Below are 20,157 nucleotides of genomic sequence, written 5' to 3'. Positions count from 1 at the left end.
CTTTCCATACGACAGTGAGAAGTGGCTTTCCTACCAGTCTAAAAAACAATTTCGATTGTTAGCTACATTTAGTATGCAGCTGCTCATCACATAAAATGAATCGAACGTAAAGTAGCCAGTGACCAGACTTTTCACTGCAAACCACTCAAATTTTTTGCCGCAGATTACTAGGAAATCACAGTAACTATGATCAGTATCGAAGAAATAGACACTTCACCATCGATCTGTGATATAAAACTATAATATACGAAAGAAATCAATTTCGTGCACCAGTTAGTTTCCTCAGAATCGAAGGAGAGGTATCACAAACAGGAAGAGAAAGCGCAAATGCAGTTGATGTAGGTTTGCTTTATTTACATGCAGTACTTTTTAAAGTTTAATTAGCCTTTATTGTTTACAGCAAGAAAACCTGAAAATTCTTTCTTCTCGTGTTCTGCTATCAGCCGCTTTGTGGGAACCGCTCTTTACTTTCCTATCTGGTCTTCCTCTTATTTCTGCTCATTACATATTTATAACTTTAACGGTACACCAAACAACTGTTAACGTGTACGTGAGCCCAGCAGTTAAAATGCGTAATTAATAAAATAAACAAAACGTATCCGCTCACCTCTGGCTTCAAAGAAAGCTGTTCACTCGGTTGCTATATGGCAGGCTTCGCGCATGCGCATTACATTTTGCACATGAATTGTAGCAGAGCTTCCATTCTGCGTTCTCTAATTCTGTGACCACAAGTAGTGGACAAGGCGTGCTCGAGCTGACCATTCAGCGCACACTGTTAACCCGTAGCTCTGCAGTTGATGTCCATTACATCTTCCCATGTCGACCCAAAGGAACCGTCATTTACCATTGTAGTGGGTACGGGATCATGTAGACTGGACCGTGGATCAATGGACACTTGTCGCCTGATCGGGTGAATCACATTTCTTGTTAATCGACTGTTGTTCGTGGACATGGACCACACCAAGAACGCAGGACAAGTGGGTACATTACTGTTGTTGTTGTTGCGCTCTTCAGTCCTGAGACTGGTTTGATGCAGCTCTCCATGCTACGGTACATTACTATGCTGTGGGAAACATTCACTTGGGCTTCCACGAGGCCTGTGGTAGTAATCGAAAGCACGATGACAGCTGTCGGCTAATGTTCACATAGCCCACAGCTGTCATAGTGCTTTCGATTACTACCACAGGTCTCGTGGAAGCCCAAGTGAGAGCATTATCCTCTACCACTTCCATCTCTTCATGCTCAAGGTCTTTCCTGACCGCGTTGGCATTTTCCAGCAGGATAACCGTGTCAAAAGGCCAGAACAGTTCTGCAGTGATTTGAGGAGCATGGTTGTGAACCCACGATCTCGGCCGCCAAATTCGCCCGATCTGAATCCAATGTAACACGTAAGGGACTCTTATCGGGCGCCATTTCCGCTGCTACAAAAGAAGGTTTGTGGGTGAAAAATTGCCCCTAAATATTTAGGATCAATAAAACAGTGCTCCACTTAATTAGCATGCGAAGATAGGTATTACAAAGCCAGAACTTTTTAATATTTCGCCTAACACTGAACTGAACACGCTTACGTGACAGTGCAGTACATGAAGCATTTAACTGGCAACGAGATATATACAAATAATTTTGTCGAAGGAAGGGTGGTTAGACTTTAACGTCCTACCGACGACATCATTAGAGATGGAGCCAGAAGTTCGGGATAGAGAAAAAAAAAAAACCAAGTCTGAAACACCGGACGAGGATTTGAACTGCCATTGTCCCCTATACGAGTCGTTCTTAACACTGCGCCATACTGCTTGGTCATCCGGTCTGAAAATGGGAAAGCTGCTGATTTAAGCACATTTAACAAAAAATTGCCTCACGGTCGGGCAAGAAAAGATGCATCCTGCCATACGTGCAAAGTGTCGCTGTCATTGGTAACTACCGGAAGCAGACGAGTCACGACAAAACCACTAGTTTACAACAACACATTTGACGACATTGCTTCCCGAAGAATACGGGAAGTCTGTCCATTCACAACAGCAGGTTAAGCACCGCGGAAAATAGTAGGTAAAATAAGGGAGGAAGAAAAGCCTTTCGAAAGTAGTCGTTTTGAAAGAAGCGTTGTTGCAAATGGGGTTCCGCAGGCGACAAACTGCATGTCTACCTTTTAGTTTTCCGTTACAATCGCCGTGGACTCTGGAATACCATTACTGGATGATATACAGCAAGCAAAAAACTGCATGATCTCCTTAGTACTATACCATGGGCTAAAAAACTATATTTCCAATTTAGTTAGCAGTCGATTACAATCGCCATGGACGCTGGAATATTAGTTCTGGATGATATACCGCTGGAAATGAATTACTTTTTCAGGTGATTTAAACATTCAGATGCACCACGCTGATGGTCATCTCGACCACTGAATCACACACACGCTGTAGGCAGTAAACAGCTTGGCAGGTGCGCTAGAGGAATTGTATTAGGCCTTCCTGGGCTCTTTCGTTGTTACAAAATAAACCACGAACTTATTTAGGTATTCCCATCTATTTGGACAGGTTTCTCTTAGGCACGCCACTCATTCACTGTTCATAATATTCGAGTTGTATGGTAGTCCGGTATTATTCACTTGCCTGCTTTTTACGAAAAAAGAGTATCTTCTAAAAGAAGACAAATGAATTCATTTTAATTACTGAATCATGAAACAATTAACATAAAGAGGTTCGGTCTACTGACCACTACATCGTTCGGCAAGTGCGGAGAATCGACAGCCAAAATAACTCGGTATATCTTTGTAGATGACGTCGACAAGCAGCGAGATTGGAATCTTGAGGTTCATTGATTGGTAATGTGTGTCACTGTATGTACATTCAAACTTAGATCCATCACTGTAAAGATATTAACGTTCTTAGAAACGATATACGGCACAAACTAAAACTATCAACACACAGTGGCTGCATTGCGTCACAACAAACCAGACGCAACATTACTGTATCTTTGCGTATGAATATCTTTGACTACAGCACGCACCGGCAGAAAATTGATGGGATGCATTGGGAGCGGAGTGCTGTGCGCGAGTGAAGATTGTTGACAGTAGTAATGAAAAAAGTGATCGTATTTATTATTCTCACTCAACAGTTAGCTGTGAACCAGTGAAACAAGTCCATCGTTTATATCGTAAATTTTAATATTTTAATGTGGTGACTACTGATTTTTTTCATAACACTAAGCGGTAAACAGAAGCGGATGCAGCAAAAGGCAGCAACATGTGCGAGAATGAACACAACGCGGCTCCACTGTTGTTTGGTAAGTAAACATTAGTTGTTTAACTGACGATAAAAGTGTCACAAGTCAAGATATGAATGTGCAGAATTTCACTACAGAAATCAGGGAACTTGACCTACAGAATACTACTGTCAAAGCGGCGAGGAAACTGCCGAAATTGTAGGATATTCAATGAAATAAAATTAACGAGAAAGCGGGAATCTACTCTGCAGCTTTTCCTTTAACAATAGTACTACAGAAAGTCTTTCTTTTGTTGACATTTTATGAGACTGAAATCCAACAACAGCCGTCAACTGCAAGTTGTAATGTTATGATTTGAAATTTAGCGAAAAATTGTTATTTGGGAGTTTCTGTTCTTTTGAGAATGAGAATTAACGTGAATGGTTAATATTGTGCGCCCTGTAGTTTAGCTGCAGTTGGTAGGGCAGTGTAAGGCGGAATGTTTGCTTTTTGGTTTACATTTTTTAAAATACGCAACGAAATGCTGATTCCTGCTACCGTAGGCTATTTGCTGTGGTTTGTTCATTTATTAGTCCATATACTATTCAGCACAACACTATCGGACATACCAGATACATTACAGAAAAAGTATGTACATGTATGAAACGTATGCAAAGTAGGACAGAATTATGCAAGGTTAGGGCAGGAAGTCGCCCATGGCCTTATCACGATACTGTAGATGTGTTCGATTATCCGATACGAGCTTACAGTTCGTGCGGAGAACTGACCATCAACACAGACACTCACTCGGCTATTTTGACCCACCAAAAACTTGCAAATGTACGTACAAAATCACAGATTTTTTTACTCCAAATTGGAACGACTTATCAGTTGTCAATCGCAAAACCAAAGGGACAATTCCATAATTACAAATAATGATGGCAAAATCTGAAGCTTCATACTACAGATGTGTTACTTACTTTTCAATGTATCTCATAACAAAGATTGACAGACAACTGATTGTGGGCTATACATATTTAGTTACATTCTGTCTATAATTTTGGTTTTCTGGTGTAAGGAATATTAGCATTATCAACTTAATATTTTTAGGTATGTGCTGTTTATCTGTTTGATTAAGAAATCTCTGCAGAATGACAGCAGGAGCTTCAGCTGCAAGTCTTCAACCATACTACTATTTTGTTTGGAATGTTTATTTTTCTTTTTTATCTGCAGATTTCGAGTTGCATGCTGATTACTGCATATCCAGTCTAGCACCCATCGCCTTCTAAACATGGGACATCAAGACGCAGGTTTGTTGGTGTTATTAGTGGCTGCCTAAAAATTTCTTCCTATAATTAATGTTCATAGTGTTAAATTATGATCATAGAGTGAACATATTTACGTTGTGTTCTCTGGGTGATACTTTCTGCATGAGAGATCATTTCAATAAAAAAATTACAGTAATAAAAACTACAAACAAAAAATGAGGAAAGGGAACCACTCACCTGCATGTGAATGATGATGGTACATACCTACACTTTAGAGCTTTCACTCTGTTTTTTTTTGTAGTAGACCGATACATGCAAACAAGTCACCCCCCCCCCCCCCTCCCTCCATACTCCCCCCCATGCACACACTCACACAAACATAAACAGTTTTCCAAAATATATAGCACACAACTAAGTTAATGTGATTGCTTTCAAATTATTTAGGTGGATTACACAGTAAACAAAAAAAAGTCTCTATATCATATTGACATTTTAACTTCTTCCACCTGCAGAGACACAAGGAAGAGAGCAAGAGTCATCATGAAAATCATTGTTGTTTGTTTTAATCGTCATGCATGTGACACTGTTGTATTTTTTCCTTCTTTTGATCACTACGGTGTATTTGTAGAAGTTCCAATAAACAGGAATTTCTGAAAAGTGTGTAGATACTACACACAATGAGAGTGTGATCGTGTATGAGAAAGATATTTTCCTTCATAAAGCTTCATTGTTTCACAGTGAACGACATGTCTGTATTTTTGTAGCTTGTGTTCCATCATCATATTCAAGAACATTATGGATCATTTGCTGCTAATTAGGGAATAAATGTGTAAAGGCTTAAAGATAGTTGTCCATTAAACTATTCAGAACCCACTTGGAATTAAAATTAACAAGTATCTATCCTGAAATTGTGCTGTATACTTGTTTTGGGATTTCAATCAATTTTTGTTATAAAAACTACGGCACTAGGTGATGGGTGAAACTTCTTTTTTTACCTTACTCTGTTGTTTATCCCAAGTAAAGTTTCATATTCTCACCAATATAGTGGATTAACAAAAAGATTATGGAACTGCAGTGAAATAATAATCTGATCTGTTATGTCTCAAAACCATTTTCCTGTGGTGTAGTCATTTAAATGCTGTCTTGAAGAAATTGACAGGGGGAGGTCATTCATCAGATCAGAAAACTAATATTATTACATTTGTGTTTTAGTCAGTAATATTGCTTGGTCGTTGGCTGCTTTTGTATTTTACAGTACTGGGTGCCCTTAGTTAAGGAAAGGAAGTAAAGGACCTCCCTCTCTCCACAATTTTGTGTGCCAGGGCTTCCCAAGGTACACAGGGAAGCCATTCCTCTCATATACATAGTTAGTAATCGTGACACATCCATCTACCAATTATTAAAATACCAGAAGTAGATTCTTGACCAATATACAGGAACAACCCATTCAAAACTGTTGAATTTGTGCATCATCCTGATCATTTGTGGCACTGGGATATGGATATTATGTTGAGGATTGTCTCACTCATCAAGAAACATTGATTTTTGAAACCCTTTGATATAATTGGTGAAAAGTGAAGTCCTTGTGCATTTTCTCACATCAAGCTATTTCCATTTTGATAGAAAATATTTTGAACAAATTGTTGTGGTACTACATTATCATTTGTTATAGTGAAGCTATAAGCAGAACAAGAATTTTCAAAGGCAAATAGTGAACTTCACGGTAAATGATGACAGCCAAAACAGTTGCAGGCTAAAGATTTATTAAAATTTGTGACCACAGTGATGGTATATCTAAATGTATCTTCATCAGAAGTAAAGTACACCTGAACAGGAAGACACCTTCAGTAGCAAAAACTTAGCAGCAGAACTGAGAAAGAAACAATACTATAGCTTAAGTAACTGTAAAATTACCAGAGTATTACAAGCACAAAAACTTTTAGACACTAACTAAAATCACATCCTGCAATGGAGATTAGTAAAACAGTTGTGCCAAAGGTGTCGTCAGTAGTAAAAACATCATCTCCATTTATACAACATAATTTTGGACAGGGGGGCAACGCGAACACAGCTTATCATCAGTACTTTGCCTACTTGTGCCTGTAATACTCTGGTAATTTTACAGTTACTTAAACTATAACGTTTTTTATTTCTCAATTCCGATGCTAAGGTTTTGCTAATGTAGGTGTCTTCCTGTTCAAGTGTATCTTACTTCTGATGAAGGTATATTTAGGTATACCGAAGTTGTGGTCAAGAATTTTAATAAATCTTTATCCTGCAACTGTTTTGGCTGTCATCATTTATAGTGAAGAATTTCAACAGTTGCTGTTTCAGGCATGTTTAAAATCTTGAAATATTGAACTTGCTGATACCAACCCTAATATCAATGAAATAAGAGACATAAACAGCTCATGAGAATCCAATGTGGGAAAAGTATACACCATAACAAGGATTACAGTTAGTCTTATCACATGTTATTCATTGACTTTACCATCTTACAACCAAACTGCCATCTTTCTACCTAGCTTTGACCTGCGTTACTAATCAGTATGTCACATTTGTTGGCTTCACTAAGTGACAAACAAACTCTCTCATTCCATCATTGTAGTAGTAGTTTTATTTAAATTGAGCTATGGACCACTTTAACCAGGATATTGGGCATGTCATGACATTAAAATTTAAGAATAACAAAAATTATACGTCATATATACAGCATTTAATACTTTCATTTCTAGTCTGACAAGTAAGGGGTTTGTAGTCAGTCATAGCTTTACAGTAGATGTCGTCACAATGTGTTTTCCTGAAGTAATTTAGGGAAGCCACAGAACTACCAGTACCTACAGTCCAAAAAATAATTTAGAATCAATATTTTCAGTCATGTGGGATATTTATTTTTATTGTTTGCAAACTTTAGTTAGTGGTCAATGTATTTGCAGTGGTGGCCGGACAAATGTTGGAGCCTCTGTCATGTATACAAGACCAGTCTGTTTAAAAAAAACGCAATCTCATTTATGTAATTCCATTGTGTAGAATATAATAAAATTATATAAAAAAGTGTTCCATAAAAATTATCCAAAGAAAAAAATATTTTATAAATTTACAGCTGTTGATATCTGTTTATCCTAAATGTACAATACTGTTTTCTGATATATTCCTTCAAAGAAGTTATTTAATAATGTAAGAAGCTAGTGTGACATAGAATTCTCAGTACTGATAATTACGAACAATGTATATACATTATTTCATAAGGTAACAAACATTACACATCCTACTAGCAGACTTCAGGTTCATTACAACAATTTTCAGTTTGCATTTTTGATTCCACAACTTCCCATTTGTTTTCCTGAGAAATTGAATCAACATTCTTCTATAATGAGTGAGATGTTGAGTTCACAAACAGATCTTTGGTATAAAGTTTTCCAGAAAAAAATGGAAAAAGTATACATTATAGTGCAAAAATGTCTTATGAAATGATATTTTTTAATACCAAACATATACTGTGGTATTTAAGTAATCCTTCACTGTATGGAATTGATTAATTACCAGGTACCTTTTGAGTACTCTTTTCAGAGTCGACCTTGCTCTCTGCCCCCACATCGGTACCTACATTCCAAAATATAATATAGAATCAAAATTTTTTATGCATATATTGTTTGTTCCCATTGTTTTCTGACTTTAGTTTGTTGGTGATATATTTGCAATGAAATTGAAGCAGCTTGGGGAATTTCATCAAGGACTACCAGTGAAAACCTCTCTGCCAATATGAAGGCATGCTGGCTTCACCAGATCATATGAGAGTATGTTGGGGATTGAAGGATGGAGCTTTTGCTTCAAAATTTGTAGAAGAAATAAAGACCAAACTACAGTCAGTCAATAGATTTGGATTTATAAAATATATATTTTTTTGCTATTTTAGTTTGCAACATGAAACCATTATGGTTTCATTAAAACATACCTATCATGACTCTCTTTAATCTATTCCTATATGACATCACATGTCACATTATCATATGTCATGAATACAAGCTGATGTCCAGTAAGATAGGTTCAGTTGACATGTACAAAGTCCAAACCAACATGTTTCTGTAGATGAGTGGGTGACAAATTTGTGGCATTGCCTCAGGTAGTGGGCAAATTTCATGGTTTCTTGAAACACTCAAACACTGTCCATACAAACATAAAACTCCCAATTTTGTTGGGGAAAAGGTTGGCTTTCCCTGATGTATTAATTAAGAGAAGATAGGGCAGAAGCGTTTGTCACAAAATGCATAGAAAATCTGTGCACACTCACTTCTGAGTGGAGTAATTGGGGATACCTTCATTCATCTGGAAGAAAAGCTACTAAAACATTGCTCAATAGAACATGCATAGTATCAGACAAGGAGATCTGTGATGGAGAACTAAGACTGGCATGAGTGATGTTCCATGGGAATGTATACTTTCATCAACAAATTGAGTAGATGTATCGGGTGAAATTATCAAAGCCATAAAACAGGAAGAACTTGTCTGTCCTGTTTTCCACCAATCTCCATAAAAATTGGTTCCCTATAGAAAAACAGCATCCTGTCATTTTCACTCCTACCAACAAAGATATAAGGTCTGCTGTGTAATCTTAAAAATTACCTTGACTTTTGTAAACTGAATCAGAAATGATATCCTTCATCAACTTTTGCCAAATCTGTGAGGCAATTTACTCTCAGTAGGTGTCATAATGGAGAAAGAAGACTGCAAAAATTGGTAAGATTTCAACATGGTGCAGAGATTGGCAACTTGCACTAAATATTCAGAAATGTAAAATTTTGCACTTCACAAAAAGAAAAAAAACAAAACTATCCTATGACTATAATATCGGTGAACCACTGTTGGAAACAGCCAGCTCACACAAATACCTGAGTACGGATATGAAATGGAATGGTGACATAGGTTCAGTTGTGGGTAAAGCAGGTGGTAGACTTCAGTTTATTGGCACAATATTGGGCAAATGCAATAAGTCTACAAAGAAGATAGCTTTACAGATCACTTGTGTGACCAGTTCTAGAATATTGCTCAAGGATATCAGATAGGACCATCAGGGGATATTGAACATACACAAGAAGGGCAGCATGATGGGTCACAGGTTTGTTTAGTATGTGGGAGAGTATCATAGGTATACTGAAGGAGCTGAACTGCATGACTCTTGAAGATAGATGAAAACTATCCTGATAAAGTCTGTTAACAAAGTTTCAAGAACAGTCTTTTAATGATGACTAGGAATGTACTACAACCCCTTACACATCGTTCTCGTAGGAATTGTGAGGATAAGATTGGAATAATTACTGCACGCATAGAGGCAGTTGAGAAATCTTTCTTCCTGCGCTCCATAAGTGAATGGAACAGGAAGAAAACCTCTTAACTCATACAATGAGACGTACCCTCTGCCATGTACCTCACAACGGTTTGCAGAGTATAGATGTAGATGTGAGCACTATTCCAGTTCAGTTTTTTTCTCAAAGACTGGCATATTTGTACTTGAAGGAAATAGAAAAGTGCTTAGAGAACACTGTCTCACAGCACTCATTTATTCAGTGCAGATGTTTCAGACAGTCACCCTCAATTGAAATTTATCATGTACATGTACTGTTTTCTATGTACACTGAGATGACACAAGTCATAGCGATGTGCACATACACAAATGGCATTAGTGTCACATACACTAGGTATAAAAGGGCAGTGCATTGGCAGAGCTGTCATTTGTACTCAGGTGAGTCACACGAAAAGGTTTTGAAGTGACTATCACCACACGACAGGAATTAACAGACTTCGAACAAGGGATGGTGGCTGTAGTCAGATCTATGGGACATTCCATTTTGGAAATTGTTAGAGAGTTTCAGTATTCTGAGACCCAGAGTGTCAGAGTGTGCCAATAAACCAAATACTAACAAAGAGATAGAGGGGCTGGCCAGTACTTACCTCAGCTCAGTGCTGGCCAGCCCCTCTATCTCTTTGTTAGTATTTGTTTCATATCGTTATATGAGATTTTCCGTTAATCATTTAGAACACCAATAGACCAAGTTTCAGACATTACCTCACACCATGGACAGTACAGTGTCAACAGCCCTCACTTAATGACCAAGATAAATGGTGTTTGCATGAAATAACCACAGAAATCAGTGTGGGAAATTTGGTGAACATATCCCTTAGAACAGTTCAGCAGAATTTGCCATTAATGGGGCATGGCAGCAGATGACTGAGGTGAGTGTCTTCGCTAACTGCATGAGATCACGTGCAATGCGTCTCCTGGGGTCGTGTCCATATTGGTTTGACCCTAGACGACTGGAAAATAATGGTCTGGTCGGATGAATCACAATTTTAGTTCATAAGAACTGATGGTAGGTTTCGAGTGTGACGTAGCCGCAGATTCCCATGAAACCATTTACCCAAGTTGTCTACAAGGCACTGTGCGAGCTGGTGGTGGCTTCATAATGGTGTGGGCTGTTTTTACGTAGAATGGACTGGGTTCTCTGGTCCAACTGGAATAGTCATTGACTGCAGTTAGTTATTTTCAGCCATTCATGGATTTCATGTTCCTGAACTATGACGGAATTTTTATGGATGAACTGCAGTATTTCACCAGGCCACATTTGTTCGTGATTGGTTTGAAAACTATGCTGGACAACTTGAGTGAATGATTTAGCCACCGAGATCGCTCAACATGAATCCATCAAACATTTATGAGACATATCGAGAGGTTAGTTCGTGCATAAAATCACAACACTTTTGCAATTATGGATGGCTGTAGAGGCAGCATGGCTCAATATTTATAAAAGGGCCTTCCAGCGACTTGTTGAGTCCACCTCGAGTTGCTGCAGTACTCTGGGCAGGAGGAGGTCTGACATGATATTAGGAAGTATCCCATGACTTTTTCTCACCTCACTGCATTTGTCTACTGTAACAACTGATGGAAATGGATTAAAACAAGTATTTACTGATTACTGATTGATGGTTTACATGACCTTACGTCTGTGCTGTGAGAAGTATTGCAAGAAAAATATATATGCTCACTGTACAGCTGATCTGATCTTATTTGCCATTTCTGAGAACTGCTGCAAGTAAAATAAACTTTCCTGTTTACTGCCATTACTACATGCTCTTGTTTTGCTTGGTATTGTGGATGATAAGGTATCGGGTGTTTTCCTGATCAGTCAGAAATTAAATTTCTCAAAGCACCACATGGTGATTTCATGTACTTTTTCCAACCCAGTTTCTGATCTCTCGTTATTTACTTTTTTCAGTTATTTACAGAAATTCATTGAGAGCAAACTGAATTTCTCTTGGGCTCAGCAAGAACTGCTGAATATTGTGCAATATTGCCCTTACATGGTGCAATATATTGAGGGAACATCAATATTTTTAAACCTCTGCATTCTTCTTCAATATGCAGGTTGTATCTAAAAGAATCATCTGATTGACACATCTATATTTCTGAAACTAATGAACATATACAATGAATTTTATTTTCTTATGAACGGGAAACTCAAAAAGTTTCTTTTTTTTTTTTTTTTTTTTCATACTTTTTCATTGGAGTTCAGTATGGCCACCCTTGAGATGCATGGCATATCTCAGTGTGGTACTCAAATTGTTCCCACACTGCAGCGGGCATATCTTGAGTTACAGCTTCCACAACTGCTGTCATGCGATGTCTCAATTCATTCTTTGTTGTTGGTAACCGAGGCACATAAACAGTCTTTTATAAACCACCACAGGAAATAACCACATACAGTCCGTCCGATGACTTTGGAGGCCAGTAATGTAAGGCAGACTCATTTGGTCCAGTGTGAGTGATCCATTATTCAGTAATCCTTTGACTTAAAAATTCTCACACTTCCAGATGCCAGTGCCCCAGCTTGTTGTTATATGAAGTTGTTAGAATCGGTCTACAACTGTGGAAAAATAAAGTTCTCAAGCATATCGAGATATGTGCTTCGTGTAACAGTGTTCTGGGCAAAGAAAAATGGACCATACTGCACAAAACACATTAAATTTTGGAGCGTCCCTCTCACATTGTACAACTTAATGTGATTTTCAGACCCCATAGTCTCACATTATGATGATTCCCCTTTCCATTTAAATGGAATGTTACCTTGTCACTAAACACTAAGTGTGGAAGAAAACTGTCCTCCTCCATCTTGCCAAGAATGAAATTACAGAACTCCACCTGTTGTTGTTTGTCACCTTCACAAAGAGCTCGCAGTAGCTGAATTTTGTATGATTTCATGTTTAACTGTTGATGGAAAACACGCCAGATGGACATCGGGGGTATGTTGAGCTGTCGAACTGCACGCTGAATGGATTTCTGTGGACTCCTGGTGAAACTAGGCGGATGCATTTGATGTCTTTGTCAGACAGTCAGGGATGGCCCGGCGATTTGCCTTTACGCAAATAATCTGTTTCTCAGAATTGTTCATGCCAACATCTTATGCTCTGTGCTGTAGGAGGATCCACACCATACCTAGTATGAAAGTCACATGGAACAGTTATTACTGACTTGCACTGCACCAAATGTAGAGCACAGAACTCTTTCTGTTGTCCTGACACTATTTTAACTAGAACTGAAGTGGGGTCGCAGTGCTGCTACCTAGCGAGAACCCTGTAAAACTTGAGAGTTTGCTCATTCCAACAGTATGTTGTTCATGCACATATCTCAGATAACATAATAGTTATGATTTTTTTAAAAAATTGGATGGTTCTTTTTGATACACCCTGTATTTTGCACATTGTCAATATCAATCCTAGATGATTGATGTTATTGCAGTTCTCTGTATTGTGGTATAAATATTGAGGTGTCAGGGCACTGCAGTTTGTACAGGTCTGCAAGACAACATAAAATTCAGAATGGCTTGTTATTTGCAGGTACTAAACACATTGTCGGAGGGACCTAGGGCAATTTGTATCTGATATATAAATGCACATTAATTACAGTGTGTGTTGTACATGTCAAGATTATCATATTTGTAATCTGAATGTACAGGGGCCATGATGATAGTACCACTTACGTGGTACGTCAAAGTACAGTAAAATTCATACACCCCCAAATCCTGTTACTTATAATGTAATAGAGGCCCTAACTGCAAAAGATGTACCACACTTTTGATGTAATTATAGGATTATATTTGATACTTGTGTAAAATTGTTTACAACATGCATGGTACTCCTACATTCTGCTTTGACACACCACTTAAGTGGTATTAATAAGACAATTACTGTAGGATCAAATAATGAATATGATGTTCTTGAAGTGTATTATGACATACACTGAACAAATTTCGAAAGTAACATTGCAGTAACATTATGTCACCTGTTTAACAGTATTAACAGGAAAAGCAAATTAAGAAACTTTTCTGAAGCTGAAAACAAACTGAAAAAAGATTGCATAAATAACTCTGCTGCACGAGATAATTTAGGTTCTAACACTTTTTTAGCAGATAGCTTACATTTTCTTAGAGACATTTTCTGAAAAAGTTTGACAAAATTCAGCTTCATCCAACATCACCAAATTTTTTTTTGTCATAAACTCCCTAAATATAAATATTCAGTAATAAAATTTTGTTAAACATAACATAATATGCTGAGTTACTAGTGTGTTGAATCTATTCACAGTGATATTTTCCCAGTGATACCTAAATGTGCTGTTATCAAGCAACTTAAGGGAAAGGGAAACTAAATGTTAGTACAGAATTACTGACCCATCTCATTACTGCCAGTATTTTCAAAAATTGCTGAGATGATTTTGTATACAGACTTAGTGCAGGAAAACATATTTGGTAGCAAACAGTTTGGACCTCAAAAAGGATTATCAACTGAACAGGCTATGTTTATCTTGATGTGTGATGTAACAGAATCAATAAAGTAGAAATTACTACCATTACAAATATTTTTTCAACTGGGTAAAGGTTTTTGACTGTGTAAAATATGATGGTCTAATGCAAAAGTTAAAATAATTACAGAGTTCTGGGCACAGAAGTTTCATCATTTTTATCTTATCTCAACAACAGAAATCAATATGCCACTTCCATGGAAATCCTTTAATAATAGGCACTCGGAATTAAAAGCAGTCAGGCATGGTGCATCACAATTTTCAATTTTGGGTCCTCTGTTGGTACTGACATACGTAAATGACCTTCCATTCACTGTTTCAGGAGATGCAAATTGTGTACTTTTTCAGGCAATGAAAGTATAGGAAAAAAAGTAGTACAACCCCTTACTGGAGAGACAACTAATGAAATATTTGGAAACATCAACAGGTGGTTCAAGGCAAATGGATCACAATCAGATTTTGACAACTGTCGGCACATGACAATACAGTACTTCTCACAGAGCTCTACAAACAATAAAAATAAGTTTCCCACGCAATGAAATACAAGAAGTAGAAACTGTCAAGTTTTGGGAACTACAAATAGACCACAACCTCAATTGGAAAACCCTCTGCATAGAATTAATGAAGCGTCTTGGTTCAGCTGTGTGTGCATGTTTAGAGCTATGGTCAGTTCAGAAATGAAGAAACCAGTTTATTCTACACATTTCCAATTGTTATTGAGTCCTGGAATCATTTTCTGGAGAAATTCAAGTTACAAGAATAGTATTTTCAGAACACAGAAGGATGTGATAAGCATTTTATTTCGTGGTAATTCAAGAACATCATCCAGAAATCTCTTCAAAAAACAGTATACCTACTGTGAAATAGTCAAAAAACAGTATTTTGACAACCTTTTCACAATAGGTATATTCATTAATGTTATTCGTCATTACCAATATTTCTATTTTCACAAAAGATAGCGAAAAGCATGAACGTAACTTGTGGACCAAAAACAACCCCTACAAAGATCACAATGGGTTAACATTAGTACAGAAAAGATTCGGATACATAGGTACACACATATTCAACTACCTGTCAGAATACCTTAAATTCCATGCAGATAATACAATGGAGTTTGCGACTGAATATAAGAACTTTCTAGTGGACAACTCCGTCTACTCCATAGAAGAGTATCTTCACAGAAACTCATGAATTTGGTCTCTCTAGTTAACATATAATTGGTATTAGCATTGTAATGTCATTTCACTGTTTTGTACTTTGACTTCTTCCCGCACTCCAGAGAGCACTCTCTGTGGATCCATGGAATATGACTAATGTAATGTAAAAAAAAATAAAATTATACATGGTACATCTTTTTGTGGTGTAAATTGTAATTTTGTGCTAATCTGTATACTAATTGTTGAATCACACCATAAGGAAATAAAGCAAAAAATGACAAAGCTATTACCATTCAGAAAAACCTTCAACCAACAATTCATTCAGAATGGTTTCTCCCACTCTCTAGCCAAACTGAGCTCCTGCACCATCTATCCTGATTGTAGTAATAATTCCAAAGCAGGACTCAAATTCCCTGCTTAGTAATTGACATTTAATTTTTTTTTGTGATTTCACGTACTTACATAAGATGGTTGCCATAATAATTCATCCAGGAAAGCAATTGCAAACTCCCTCCTCCTCCCCCCCCCCCCCCAAGCATCCTTCTAAGAGTGATGTAGTGTAGTGCTGCTCAGTGATCAAAACCTACTTATTAGCTCCCAAAAATCAATGGTTCAGTTGTGATTTTGCTTAGAATTTGAGTGGGCCAGAAATGTTCAATGCAAAAAATGCTTTTGCAGAGAGAGAGAGGGGGGTATTAAAATTTGCCTAGATACAGGTACTTCTATAAGAGAATCTTCTATTCAGATGTGTGTATTGGGTGACAGTAAGCCAACCTCCATTTTGTGTACTAAGGTTTTGTGAAATTTTGTGTGAGGCTATCTGGATGTACAATGTATTTATTCAGATTTGTTGTTCTGAGTCTGTACTGTAACAATAAGTGTTTCCAGAGAGTTCAACATATGTGAGATATGTTTGTCATTGTATCCACTTCCAGTGTCCTTCAGTAGCTCCTTAATATTACAATTTCAGCTCGAGAGTAGTATTACATCAATGTTTTAAAACTACTTTACTTTGCATCCTATGAATTCACCACCATTGTTTTGCTAGTTTGAGGAAAAAAATATCAAATCCGCTAAATTTCTCAGAATCTGCCTGTCAGAGTTGCGCTCTAGATTGTTGGTTGACGGTACCATGTTGACAGAAATGAGCCTGTGGTTTATGCAGCTGTAGCTTTGATTCATCATATGCCATGATACTATCGGTGGTGGCTGTACTTGGTAAGGTACTGGTACTATTGCCAATAGCCCAGTTCCCTTGTTGTTTTGCGATTAGTTGGACTCAGTATTATGTGCTGTTTACTTACAAAGTATTCGAGTCCATTTTTTTTACGCCATTGACATCATTCTTTTTAAGCTATTGAAGATGTGTAGACTGCAAAATGATCTGAACTAGCGCTCCAAAGACTTCATCAGGAATCTGTTTACCATATGCCCTGCTGGTTTACTTGCAAGCCCTTAAGCCTAATAAAGCATGGAGACAAAACTATGAAGTGAAACGAAAGGAAAGCACAGAGCCTTAAATAAATTTTACTTGTCGTTCTTTTCAATTTGATGTCAGAAACTTATTAATTACTTGTGGTGGTTGACGGTATGGTTAATCGTTGTAAATTTATCTGCTCTTCTAAAATATATAAGTATATAAAAATCAAAAACAGAGAACAAATTGACGTAAAAGGTTTTCCAGGTATCGTACCGCGTCATAATGTAATAACCTATACCGGAGAAACAAAAGTTTCGGCTACAGTTGCAGTGGCCTTCTTTTGAGTCTGTTGATGTAGCCGTGGCCGAAACGTTGGTTTCTCCAGTGTAGTTTTTTTTTTTTACATTATGACGCGGTACAGCACTAAGAAAACTTTTATGTCTACAGACTCGGGGCGAGAAAGTCCACATTAGAATACAAACTGATTCTTGCAAAGAAGTGAACAGCATCCAGCCACTGTCACAAATAGCACCGTTACTGGTCTCGAACCGACATGTTCATTTTCAGACAGCTGTTCACATTTAGATAACATTTATTTTTGTTTACATTAATTGTCGTTTTTTTTCGGTTTGTGGCGGAAGTTCCTTGGCGGAATGTTACCGTACAGAAGAAAGCGACGTGAAAAACATCCGTTTTAATGCAACTGTATCTAATAATGAATGAAAACCATGTAAACAGATCCCTTCACATTTAGTTAAATAGGCGGTATCTCACATCTTTTATTCAGTAGCTCACCACCACTCCAATGAATTTGCGCTGCTGGCAAGAAAAACAATAGATAAATAGGGTAGAAAACAGGAAATGTTATCTAAATATGGACAGGCGTCTGAAGGTGACCGCCTTGGTTCGAAACCGATAACAGCGCTATCTTTGTAAGTAGTCGTTGGTTGCTATTTTCTTCTTTGCCAAAATCAACTTGTATTTTATACACAGCTATGGTCTCAAAATGCCATTTTTCGAGAAAATAGCATCAATAACATAATCTGGGGGAAGAAGGAACGGGCAGAAAAATTTCACTTCCTATAGATACATTAATATTTGCAAGTGGGAAAGAATGCTGGACGTCGAAAAGAAAGAAAAGAGCGAATGAGAAGTAATGAAGAATTCTTAATCAAGCTACGAACAAAGTGTAAGGTAGAAATCTGTCAGGGTAATGATGCGTTCAGTTGTTTGGGCAGACCCCTACCGCCGGAGGTTAGAGTCCTCCCTCTGGCATGTGTGTGTGTGTGTGTGTTTTCTTAGCGTATGTTAGGTTAAGTTAGTTTAAGTAGTGTGTAAGTCTAGGGACCGATGATCTCAGCAGTTTGGTCCCTTAGGAATTCACACACCGAGAAGAATATTTGATACGTAGGAAAGTCATGGCCAGAGCACAAGTGTGTTGTTTAACAGCTCAGTAGGACCTTTCAGAAATTGCACTAATTGAATTCGTCGTGGTTGTGCTGTGCTATAGTTATAATTGCAAAAGGGAAGGAACAAAAATGTTTCAATCGGTGATCTGCAACAATTATTCATTTATGGATCGAATTTCTGCTTCTTCTTTATGCTATCTTCAGGCTACAGCTGACTATCGCCATCACATATAAAATAACAGTGGGTTAAACGAAGACATTAGGTGATACTGGCTACATGTAAATACATGCAGATTTGTAGAGAAAAGGGGATTTTTACTTCAAAATAATAAAGTTAATATTACTACCGTAATTGCTTAGTTTTCTCAAACATGTTTAAAAAATGTTACTCGTACTAATGAAAATGGACGACGTGAAAGTTAAAAATTAATAGGGAGCAGTCGATTAAATTAAGTATGTGTTCAAAGCACAGTGGACCCAGCTTCTCATAGCTGGATTCACAGCTCTTTTGCAGAATGAACTAATTTAATCGTTATTTTGCAGAAGATAATGCACTTACGATATCGGCGGATTTTCCGTTGCGTGCTGCTGTTGGTATTGGTCCGCGCAAAGAATGATGTGAAGTAAACGCGACGAGTCGTGATCAGAAGTAGATAGCCAGTGAGACAATCGTTCGTAACATCCTTTGTTTAGTAAATGAAGTCAGCTGGTATTCTGTTACACACCCAGAAATTTATGCTATGCTCTTAGGTTCTCCTGCCTAACCTCAACTTCAGAATTCGTGACATGTCGGAAAAAATAGCGATGTATTTGTGACAGCCAAGACTATAAATATGATTGCTGATCGTTTAACTTGCAGCAGTTTAACCTGTGCTATTAGGTCCAAACCTAAATGCAAACTCTGAAATCGTGATATGTCCGGAAAGAAAAAGCCCAAATATTTGCGATAAAAAATTATAAGATTGAGCGATTCTCATTGACTACCGTATAGTATCACCTGGTTGGCCGCGACCAGTGGTAGCGAATTTCCACCCAACGAAAATCCGCCTACGCCGTAAGTGCACTTCATCTCAGAATGCAGCAGTGAGCGAGCTGAAAGCAAAAAGCTCGTTGGCTGTAAGTGACAGTGAGATACTGTTTAAAAATGGGAGCCGAATTCTGAGGTCGGGCTTCGTCTGAAAGAACACTCCTCGTGATATACTTTTTGCAGAAAAGCTAGAGATTTTAATGACATGCAACCAGCATCAAAACAGGGAAGACCGCATGAGCATTAACCACATTTACCGCCGATTGATATTTGTCTTATTTGTGCAACGTCGATGAAATTTCGTCAGCCTGGTGTGTTGAACCTTCACTGTTGTTTCCCCAATTCGTTCCTAAAGCCTTGCACGCAGTATCTTTTCATCTGTAGCTAAGGAAAGAGTTTGTTTTTCTGTCTCATACGACTCGAAAGATCTTCATACCCTTATATGTATCTGATAGCGCATATAGGAAGAACATAATTTCTATGGCACACTCGCCCAAAGATGATGTGCGGTATTTGAAATGACGTACTCGTGTCCTCGAAGTGAATTTTCTGTGCGGAAGCGCTCATCGCCAGCGACCGAGCTGTAGTTAAGTATAATGAAGAGTAATATAAACGGACGAGGGATCAGCGAATACCGTCCTTGAATGTCAGGGTTCTGCAGTCACAGCAGCGTCGCTTCGTTTGCTTTCGTTCCGCAATAGCACATCGGCTGCTTGAAAACATGGCCAAGCAACGTTGTGAATCAAGAAACGGCAGCAGAATCGTCGCTTCCTTGTAGTGTCTTTTGACACTAGTTATCTCCTACGATTCTTTAAGAATACT

At 37.8% G+C, this 20,157-nt stretch overlaps 1 protein-coding gene across 3 annotated transcripts in view; it reads left to right on the top strand.

Moving 5' to 3' along the window:
- LOC126175596 (glycoprotein-N-acetylgalactosamine 3-beta-galactosyltransferase 1-like) overlaps window positions 1-20,157 on the top strand; it is a 362,470-nt gene that overhangs the window by 194,629 nt on the left and 147,684 nt on the right. The window contains exons 1-2 of one of the 3 annotated variants that reach the window (XM_049922462.1): window positions 3,006-3,282; window positions 4,435-4,511. The exons of 1 other annotated variant lie outside the window; for it this stretch is intronic. In XM_049922462.1, coding sequence (XP_049778419.1) covers window positions 4,493-4,511 — 19 coding nt within the window. In that variant the 5' untranslated portion in view covers window positions 3,006-3,282; window positions 4,435-4,492. Of the gene's footprint in view, window positions 1-3,005; window positions 3,283-4,434; window positions 4,512-20,157 lie in introns of those variants that run through there. One more of the 3 variants, XM_049922463.1, reaches the window with a different exon arrangement.

The sequence above is a fragment of the Schistocerca cancellata genome, chromosome 3, assembly GCF_023864275.1.
Source record: "Schistocerca cancellata isolate TAMUIC-IGC-003103 chromosome 3, iqSchCanc2.1, whole genome shotgun sequence".
NCBI lineage: Eukaryota > Metazoa > Arthropoda > Insecta > Orthoptera > Acrididae > Schistocerca > Schistocerca cancellata.
The sequence above is the reverse complement of the archived record's forward strand: the minus strand, read 5'-3'. Positions and strand labels throughout refer to the sequence as shown.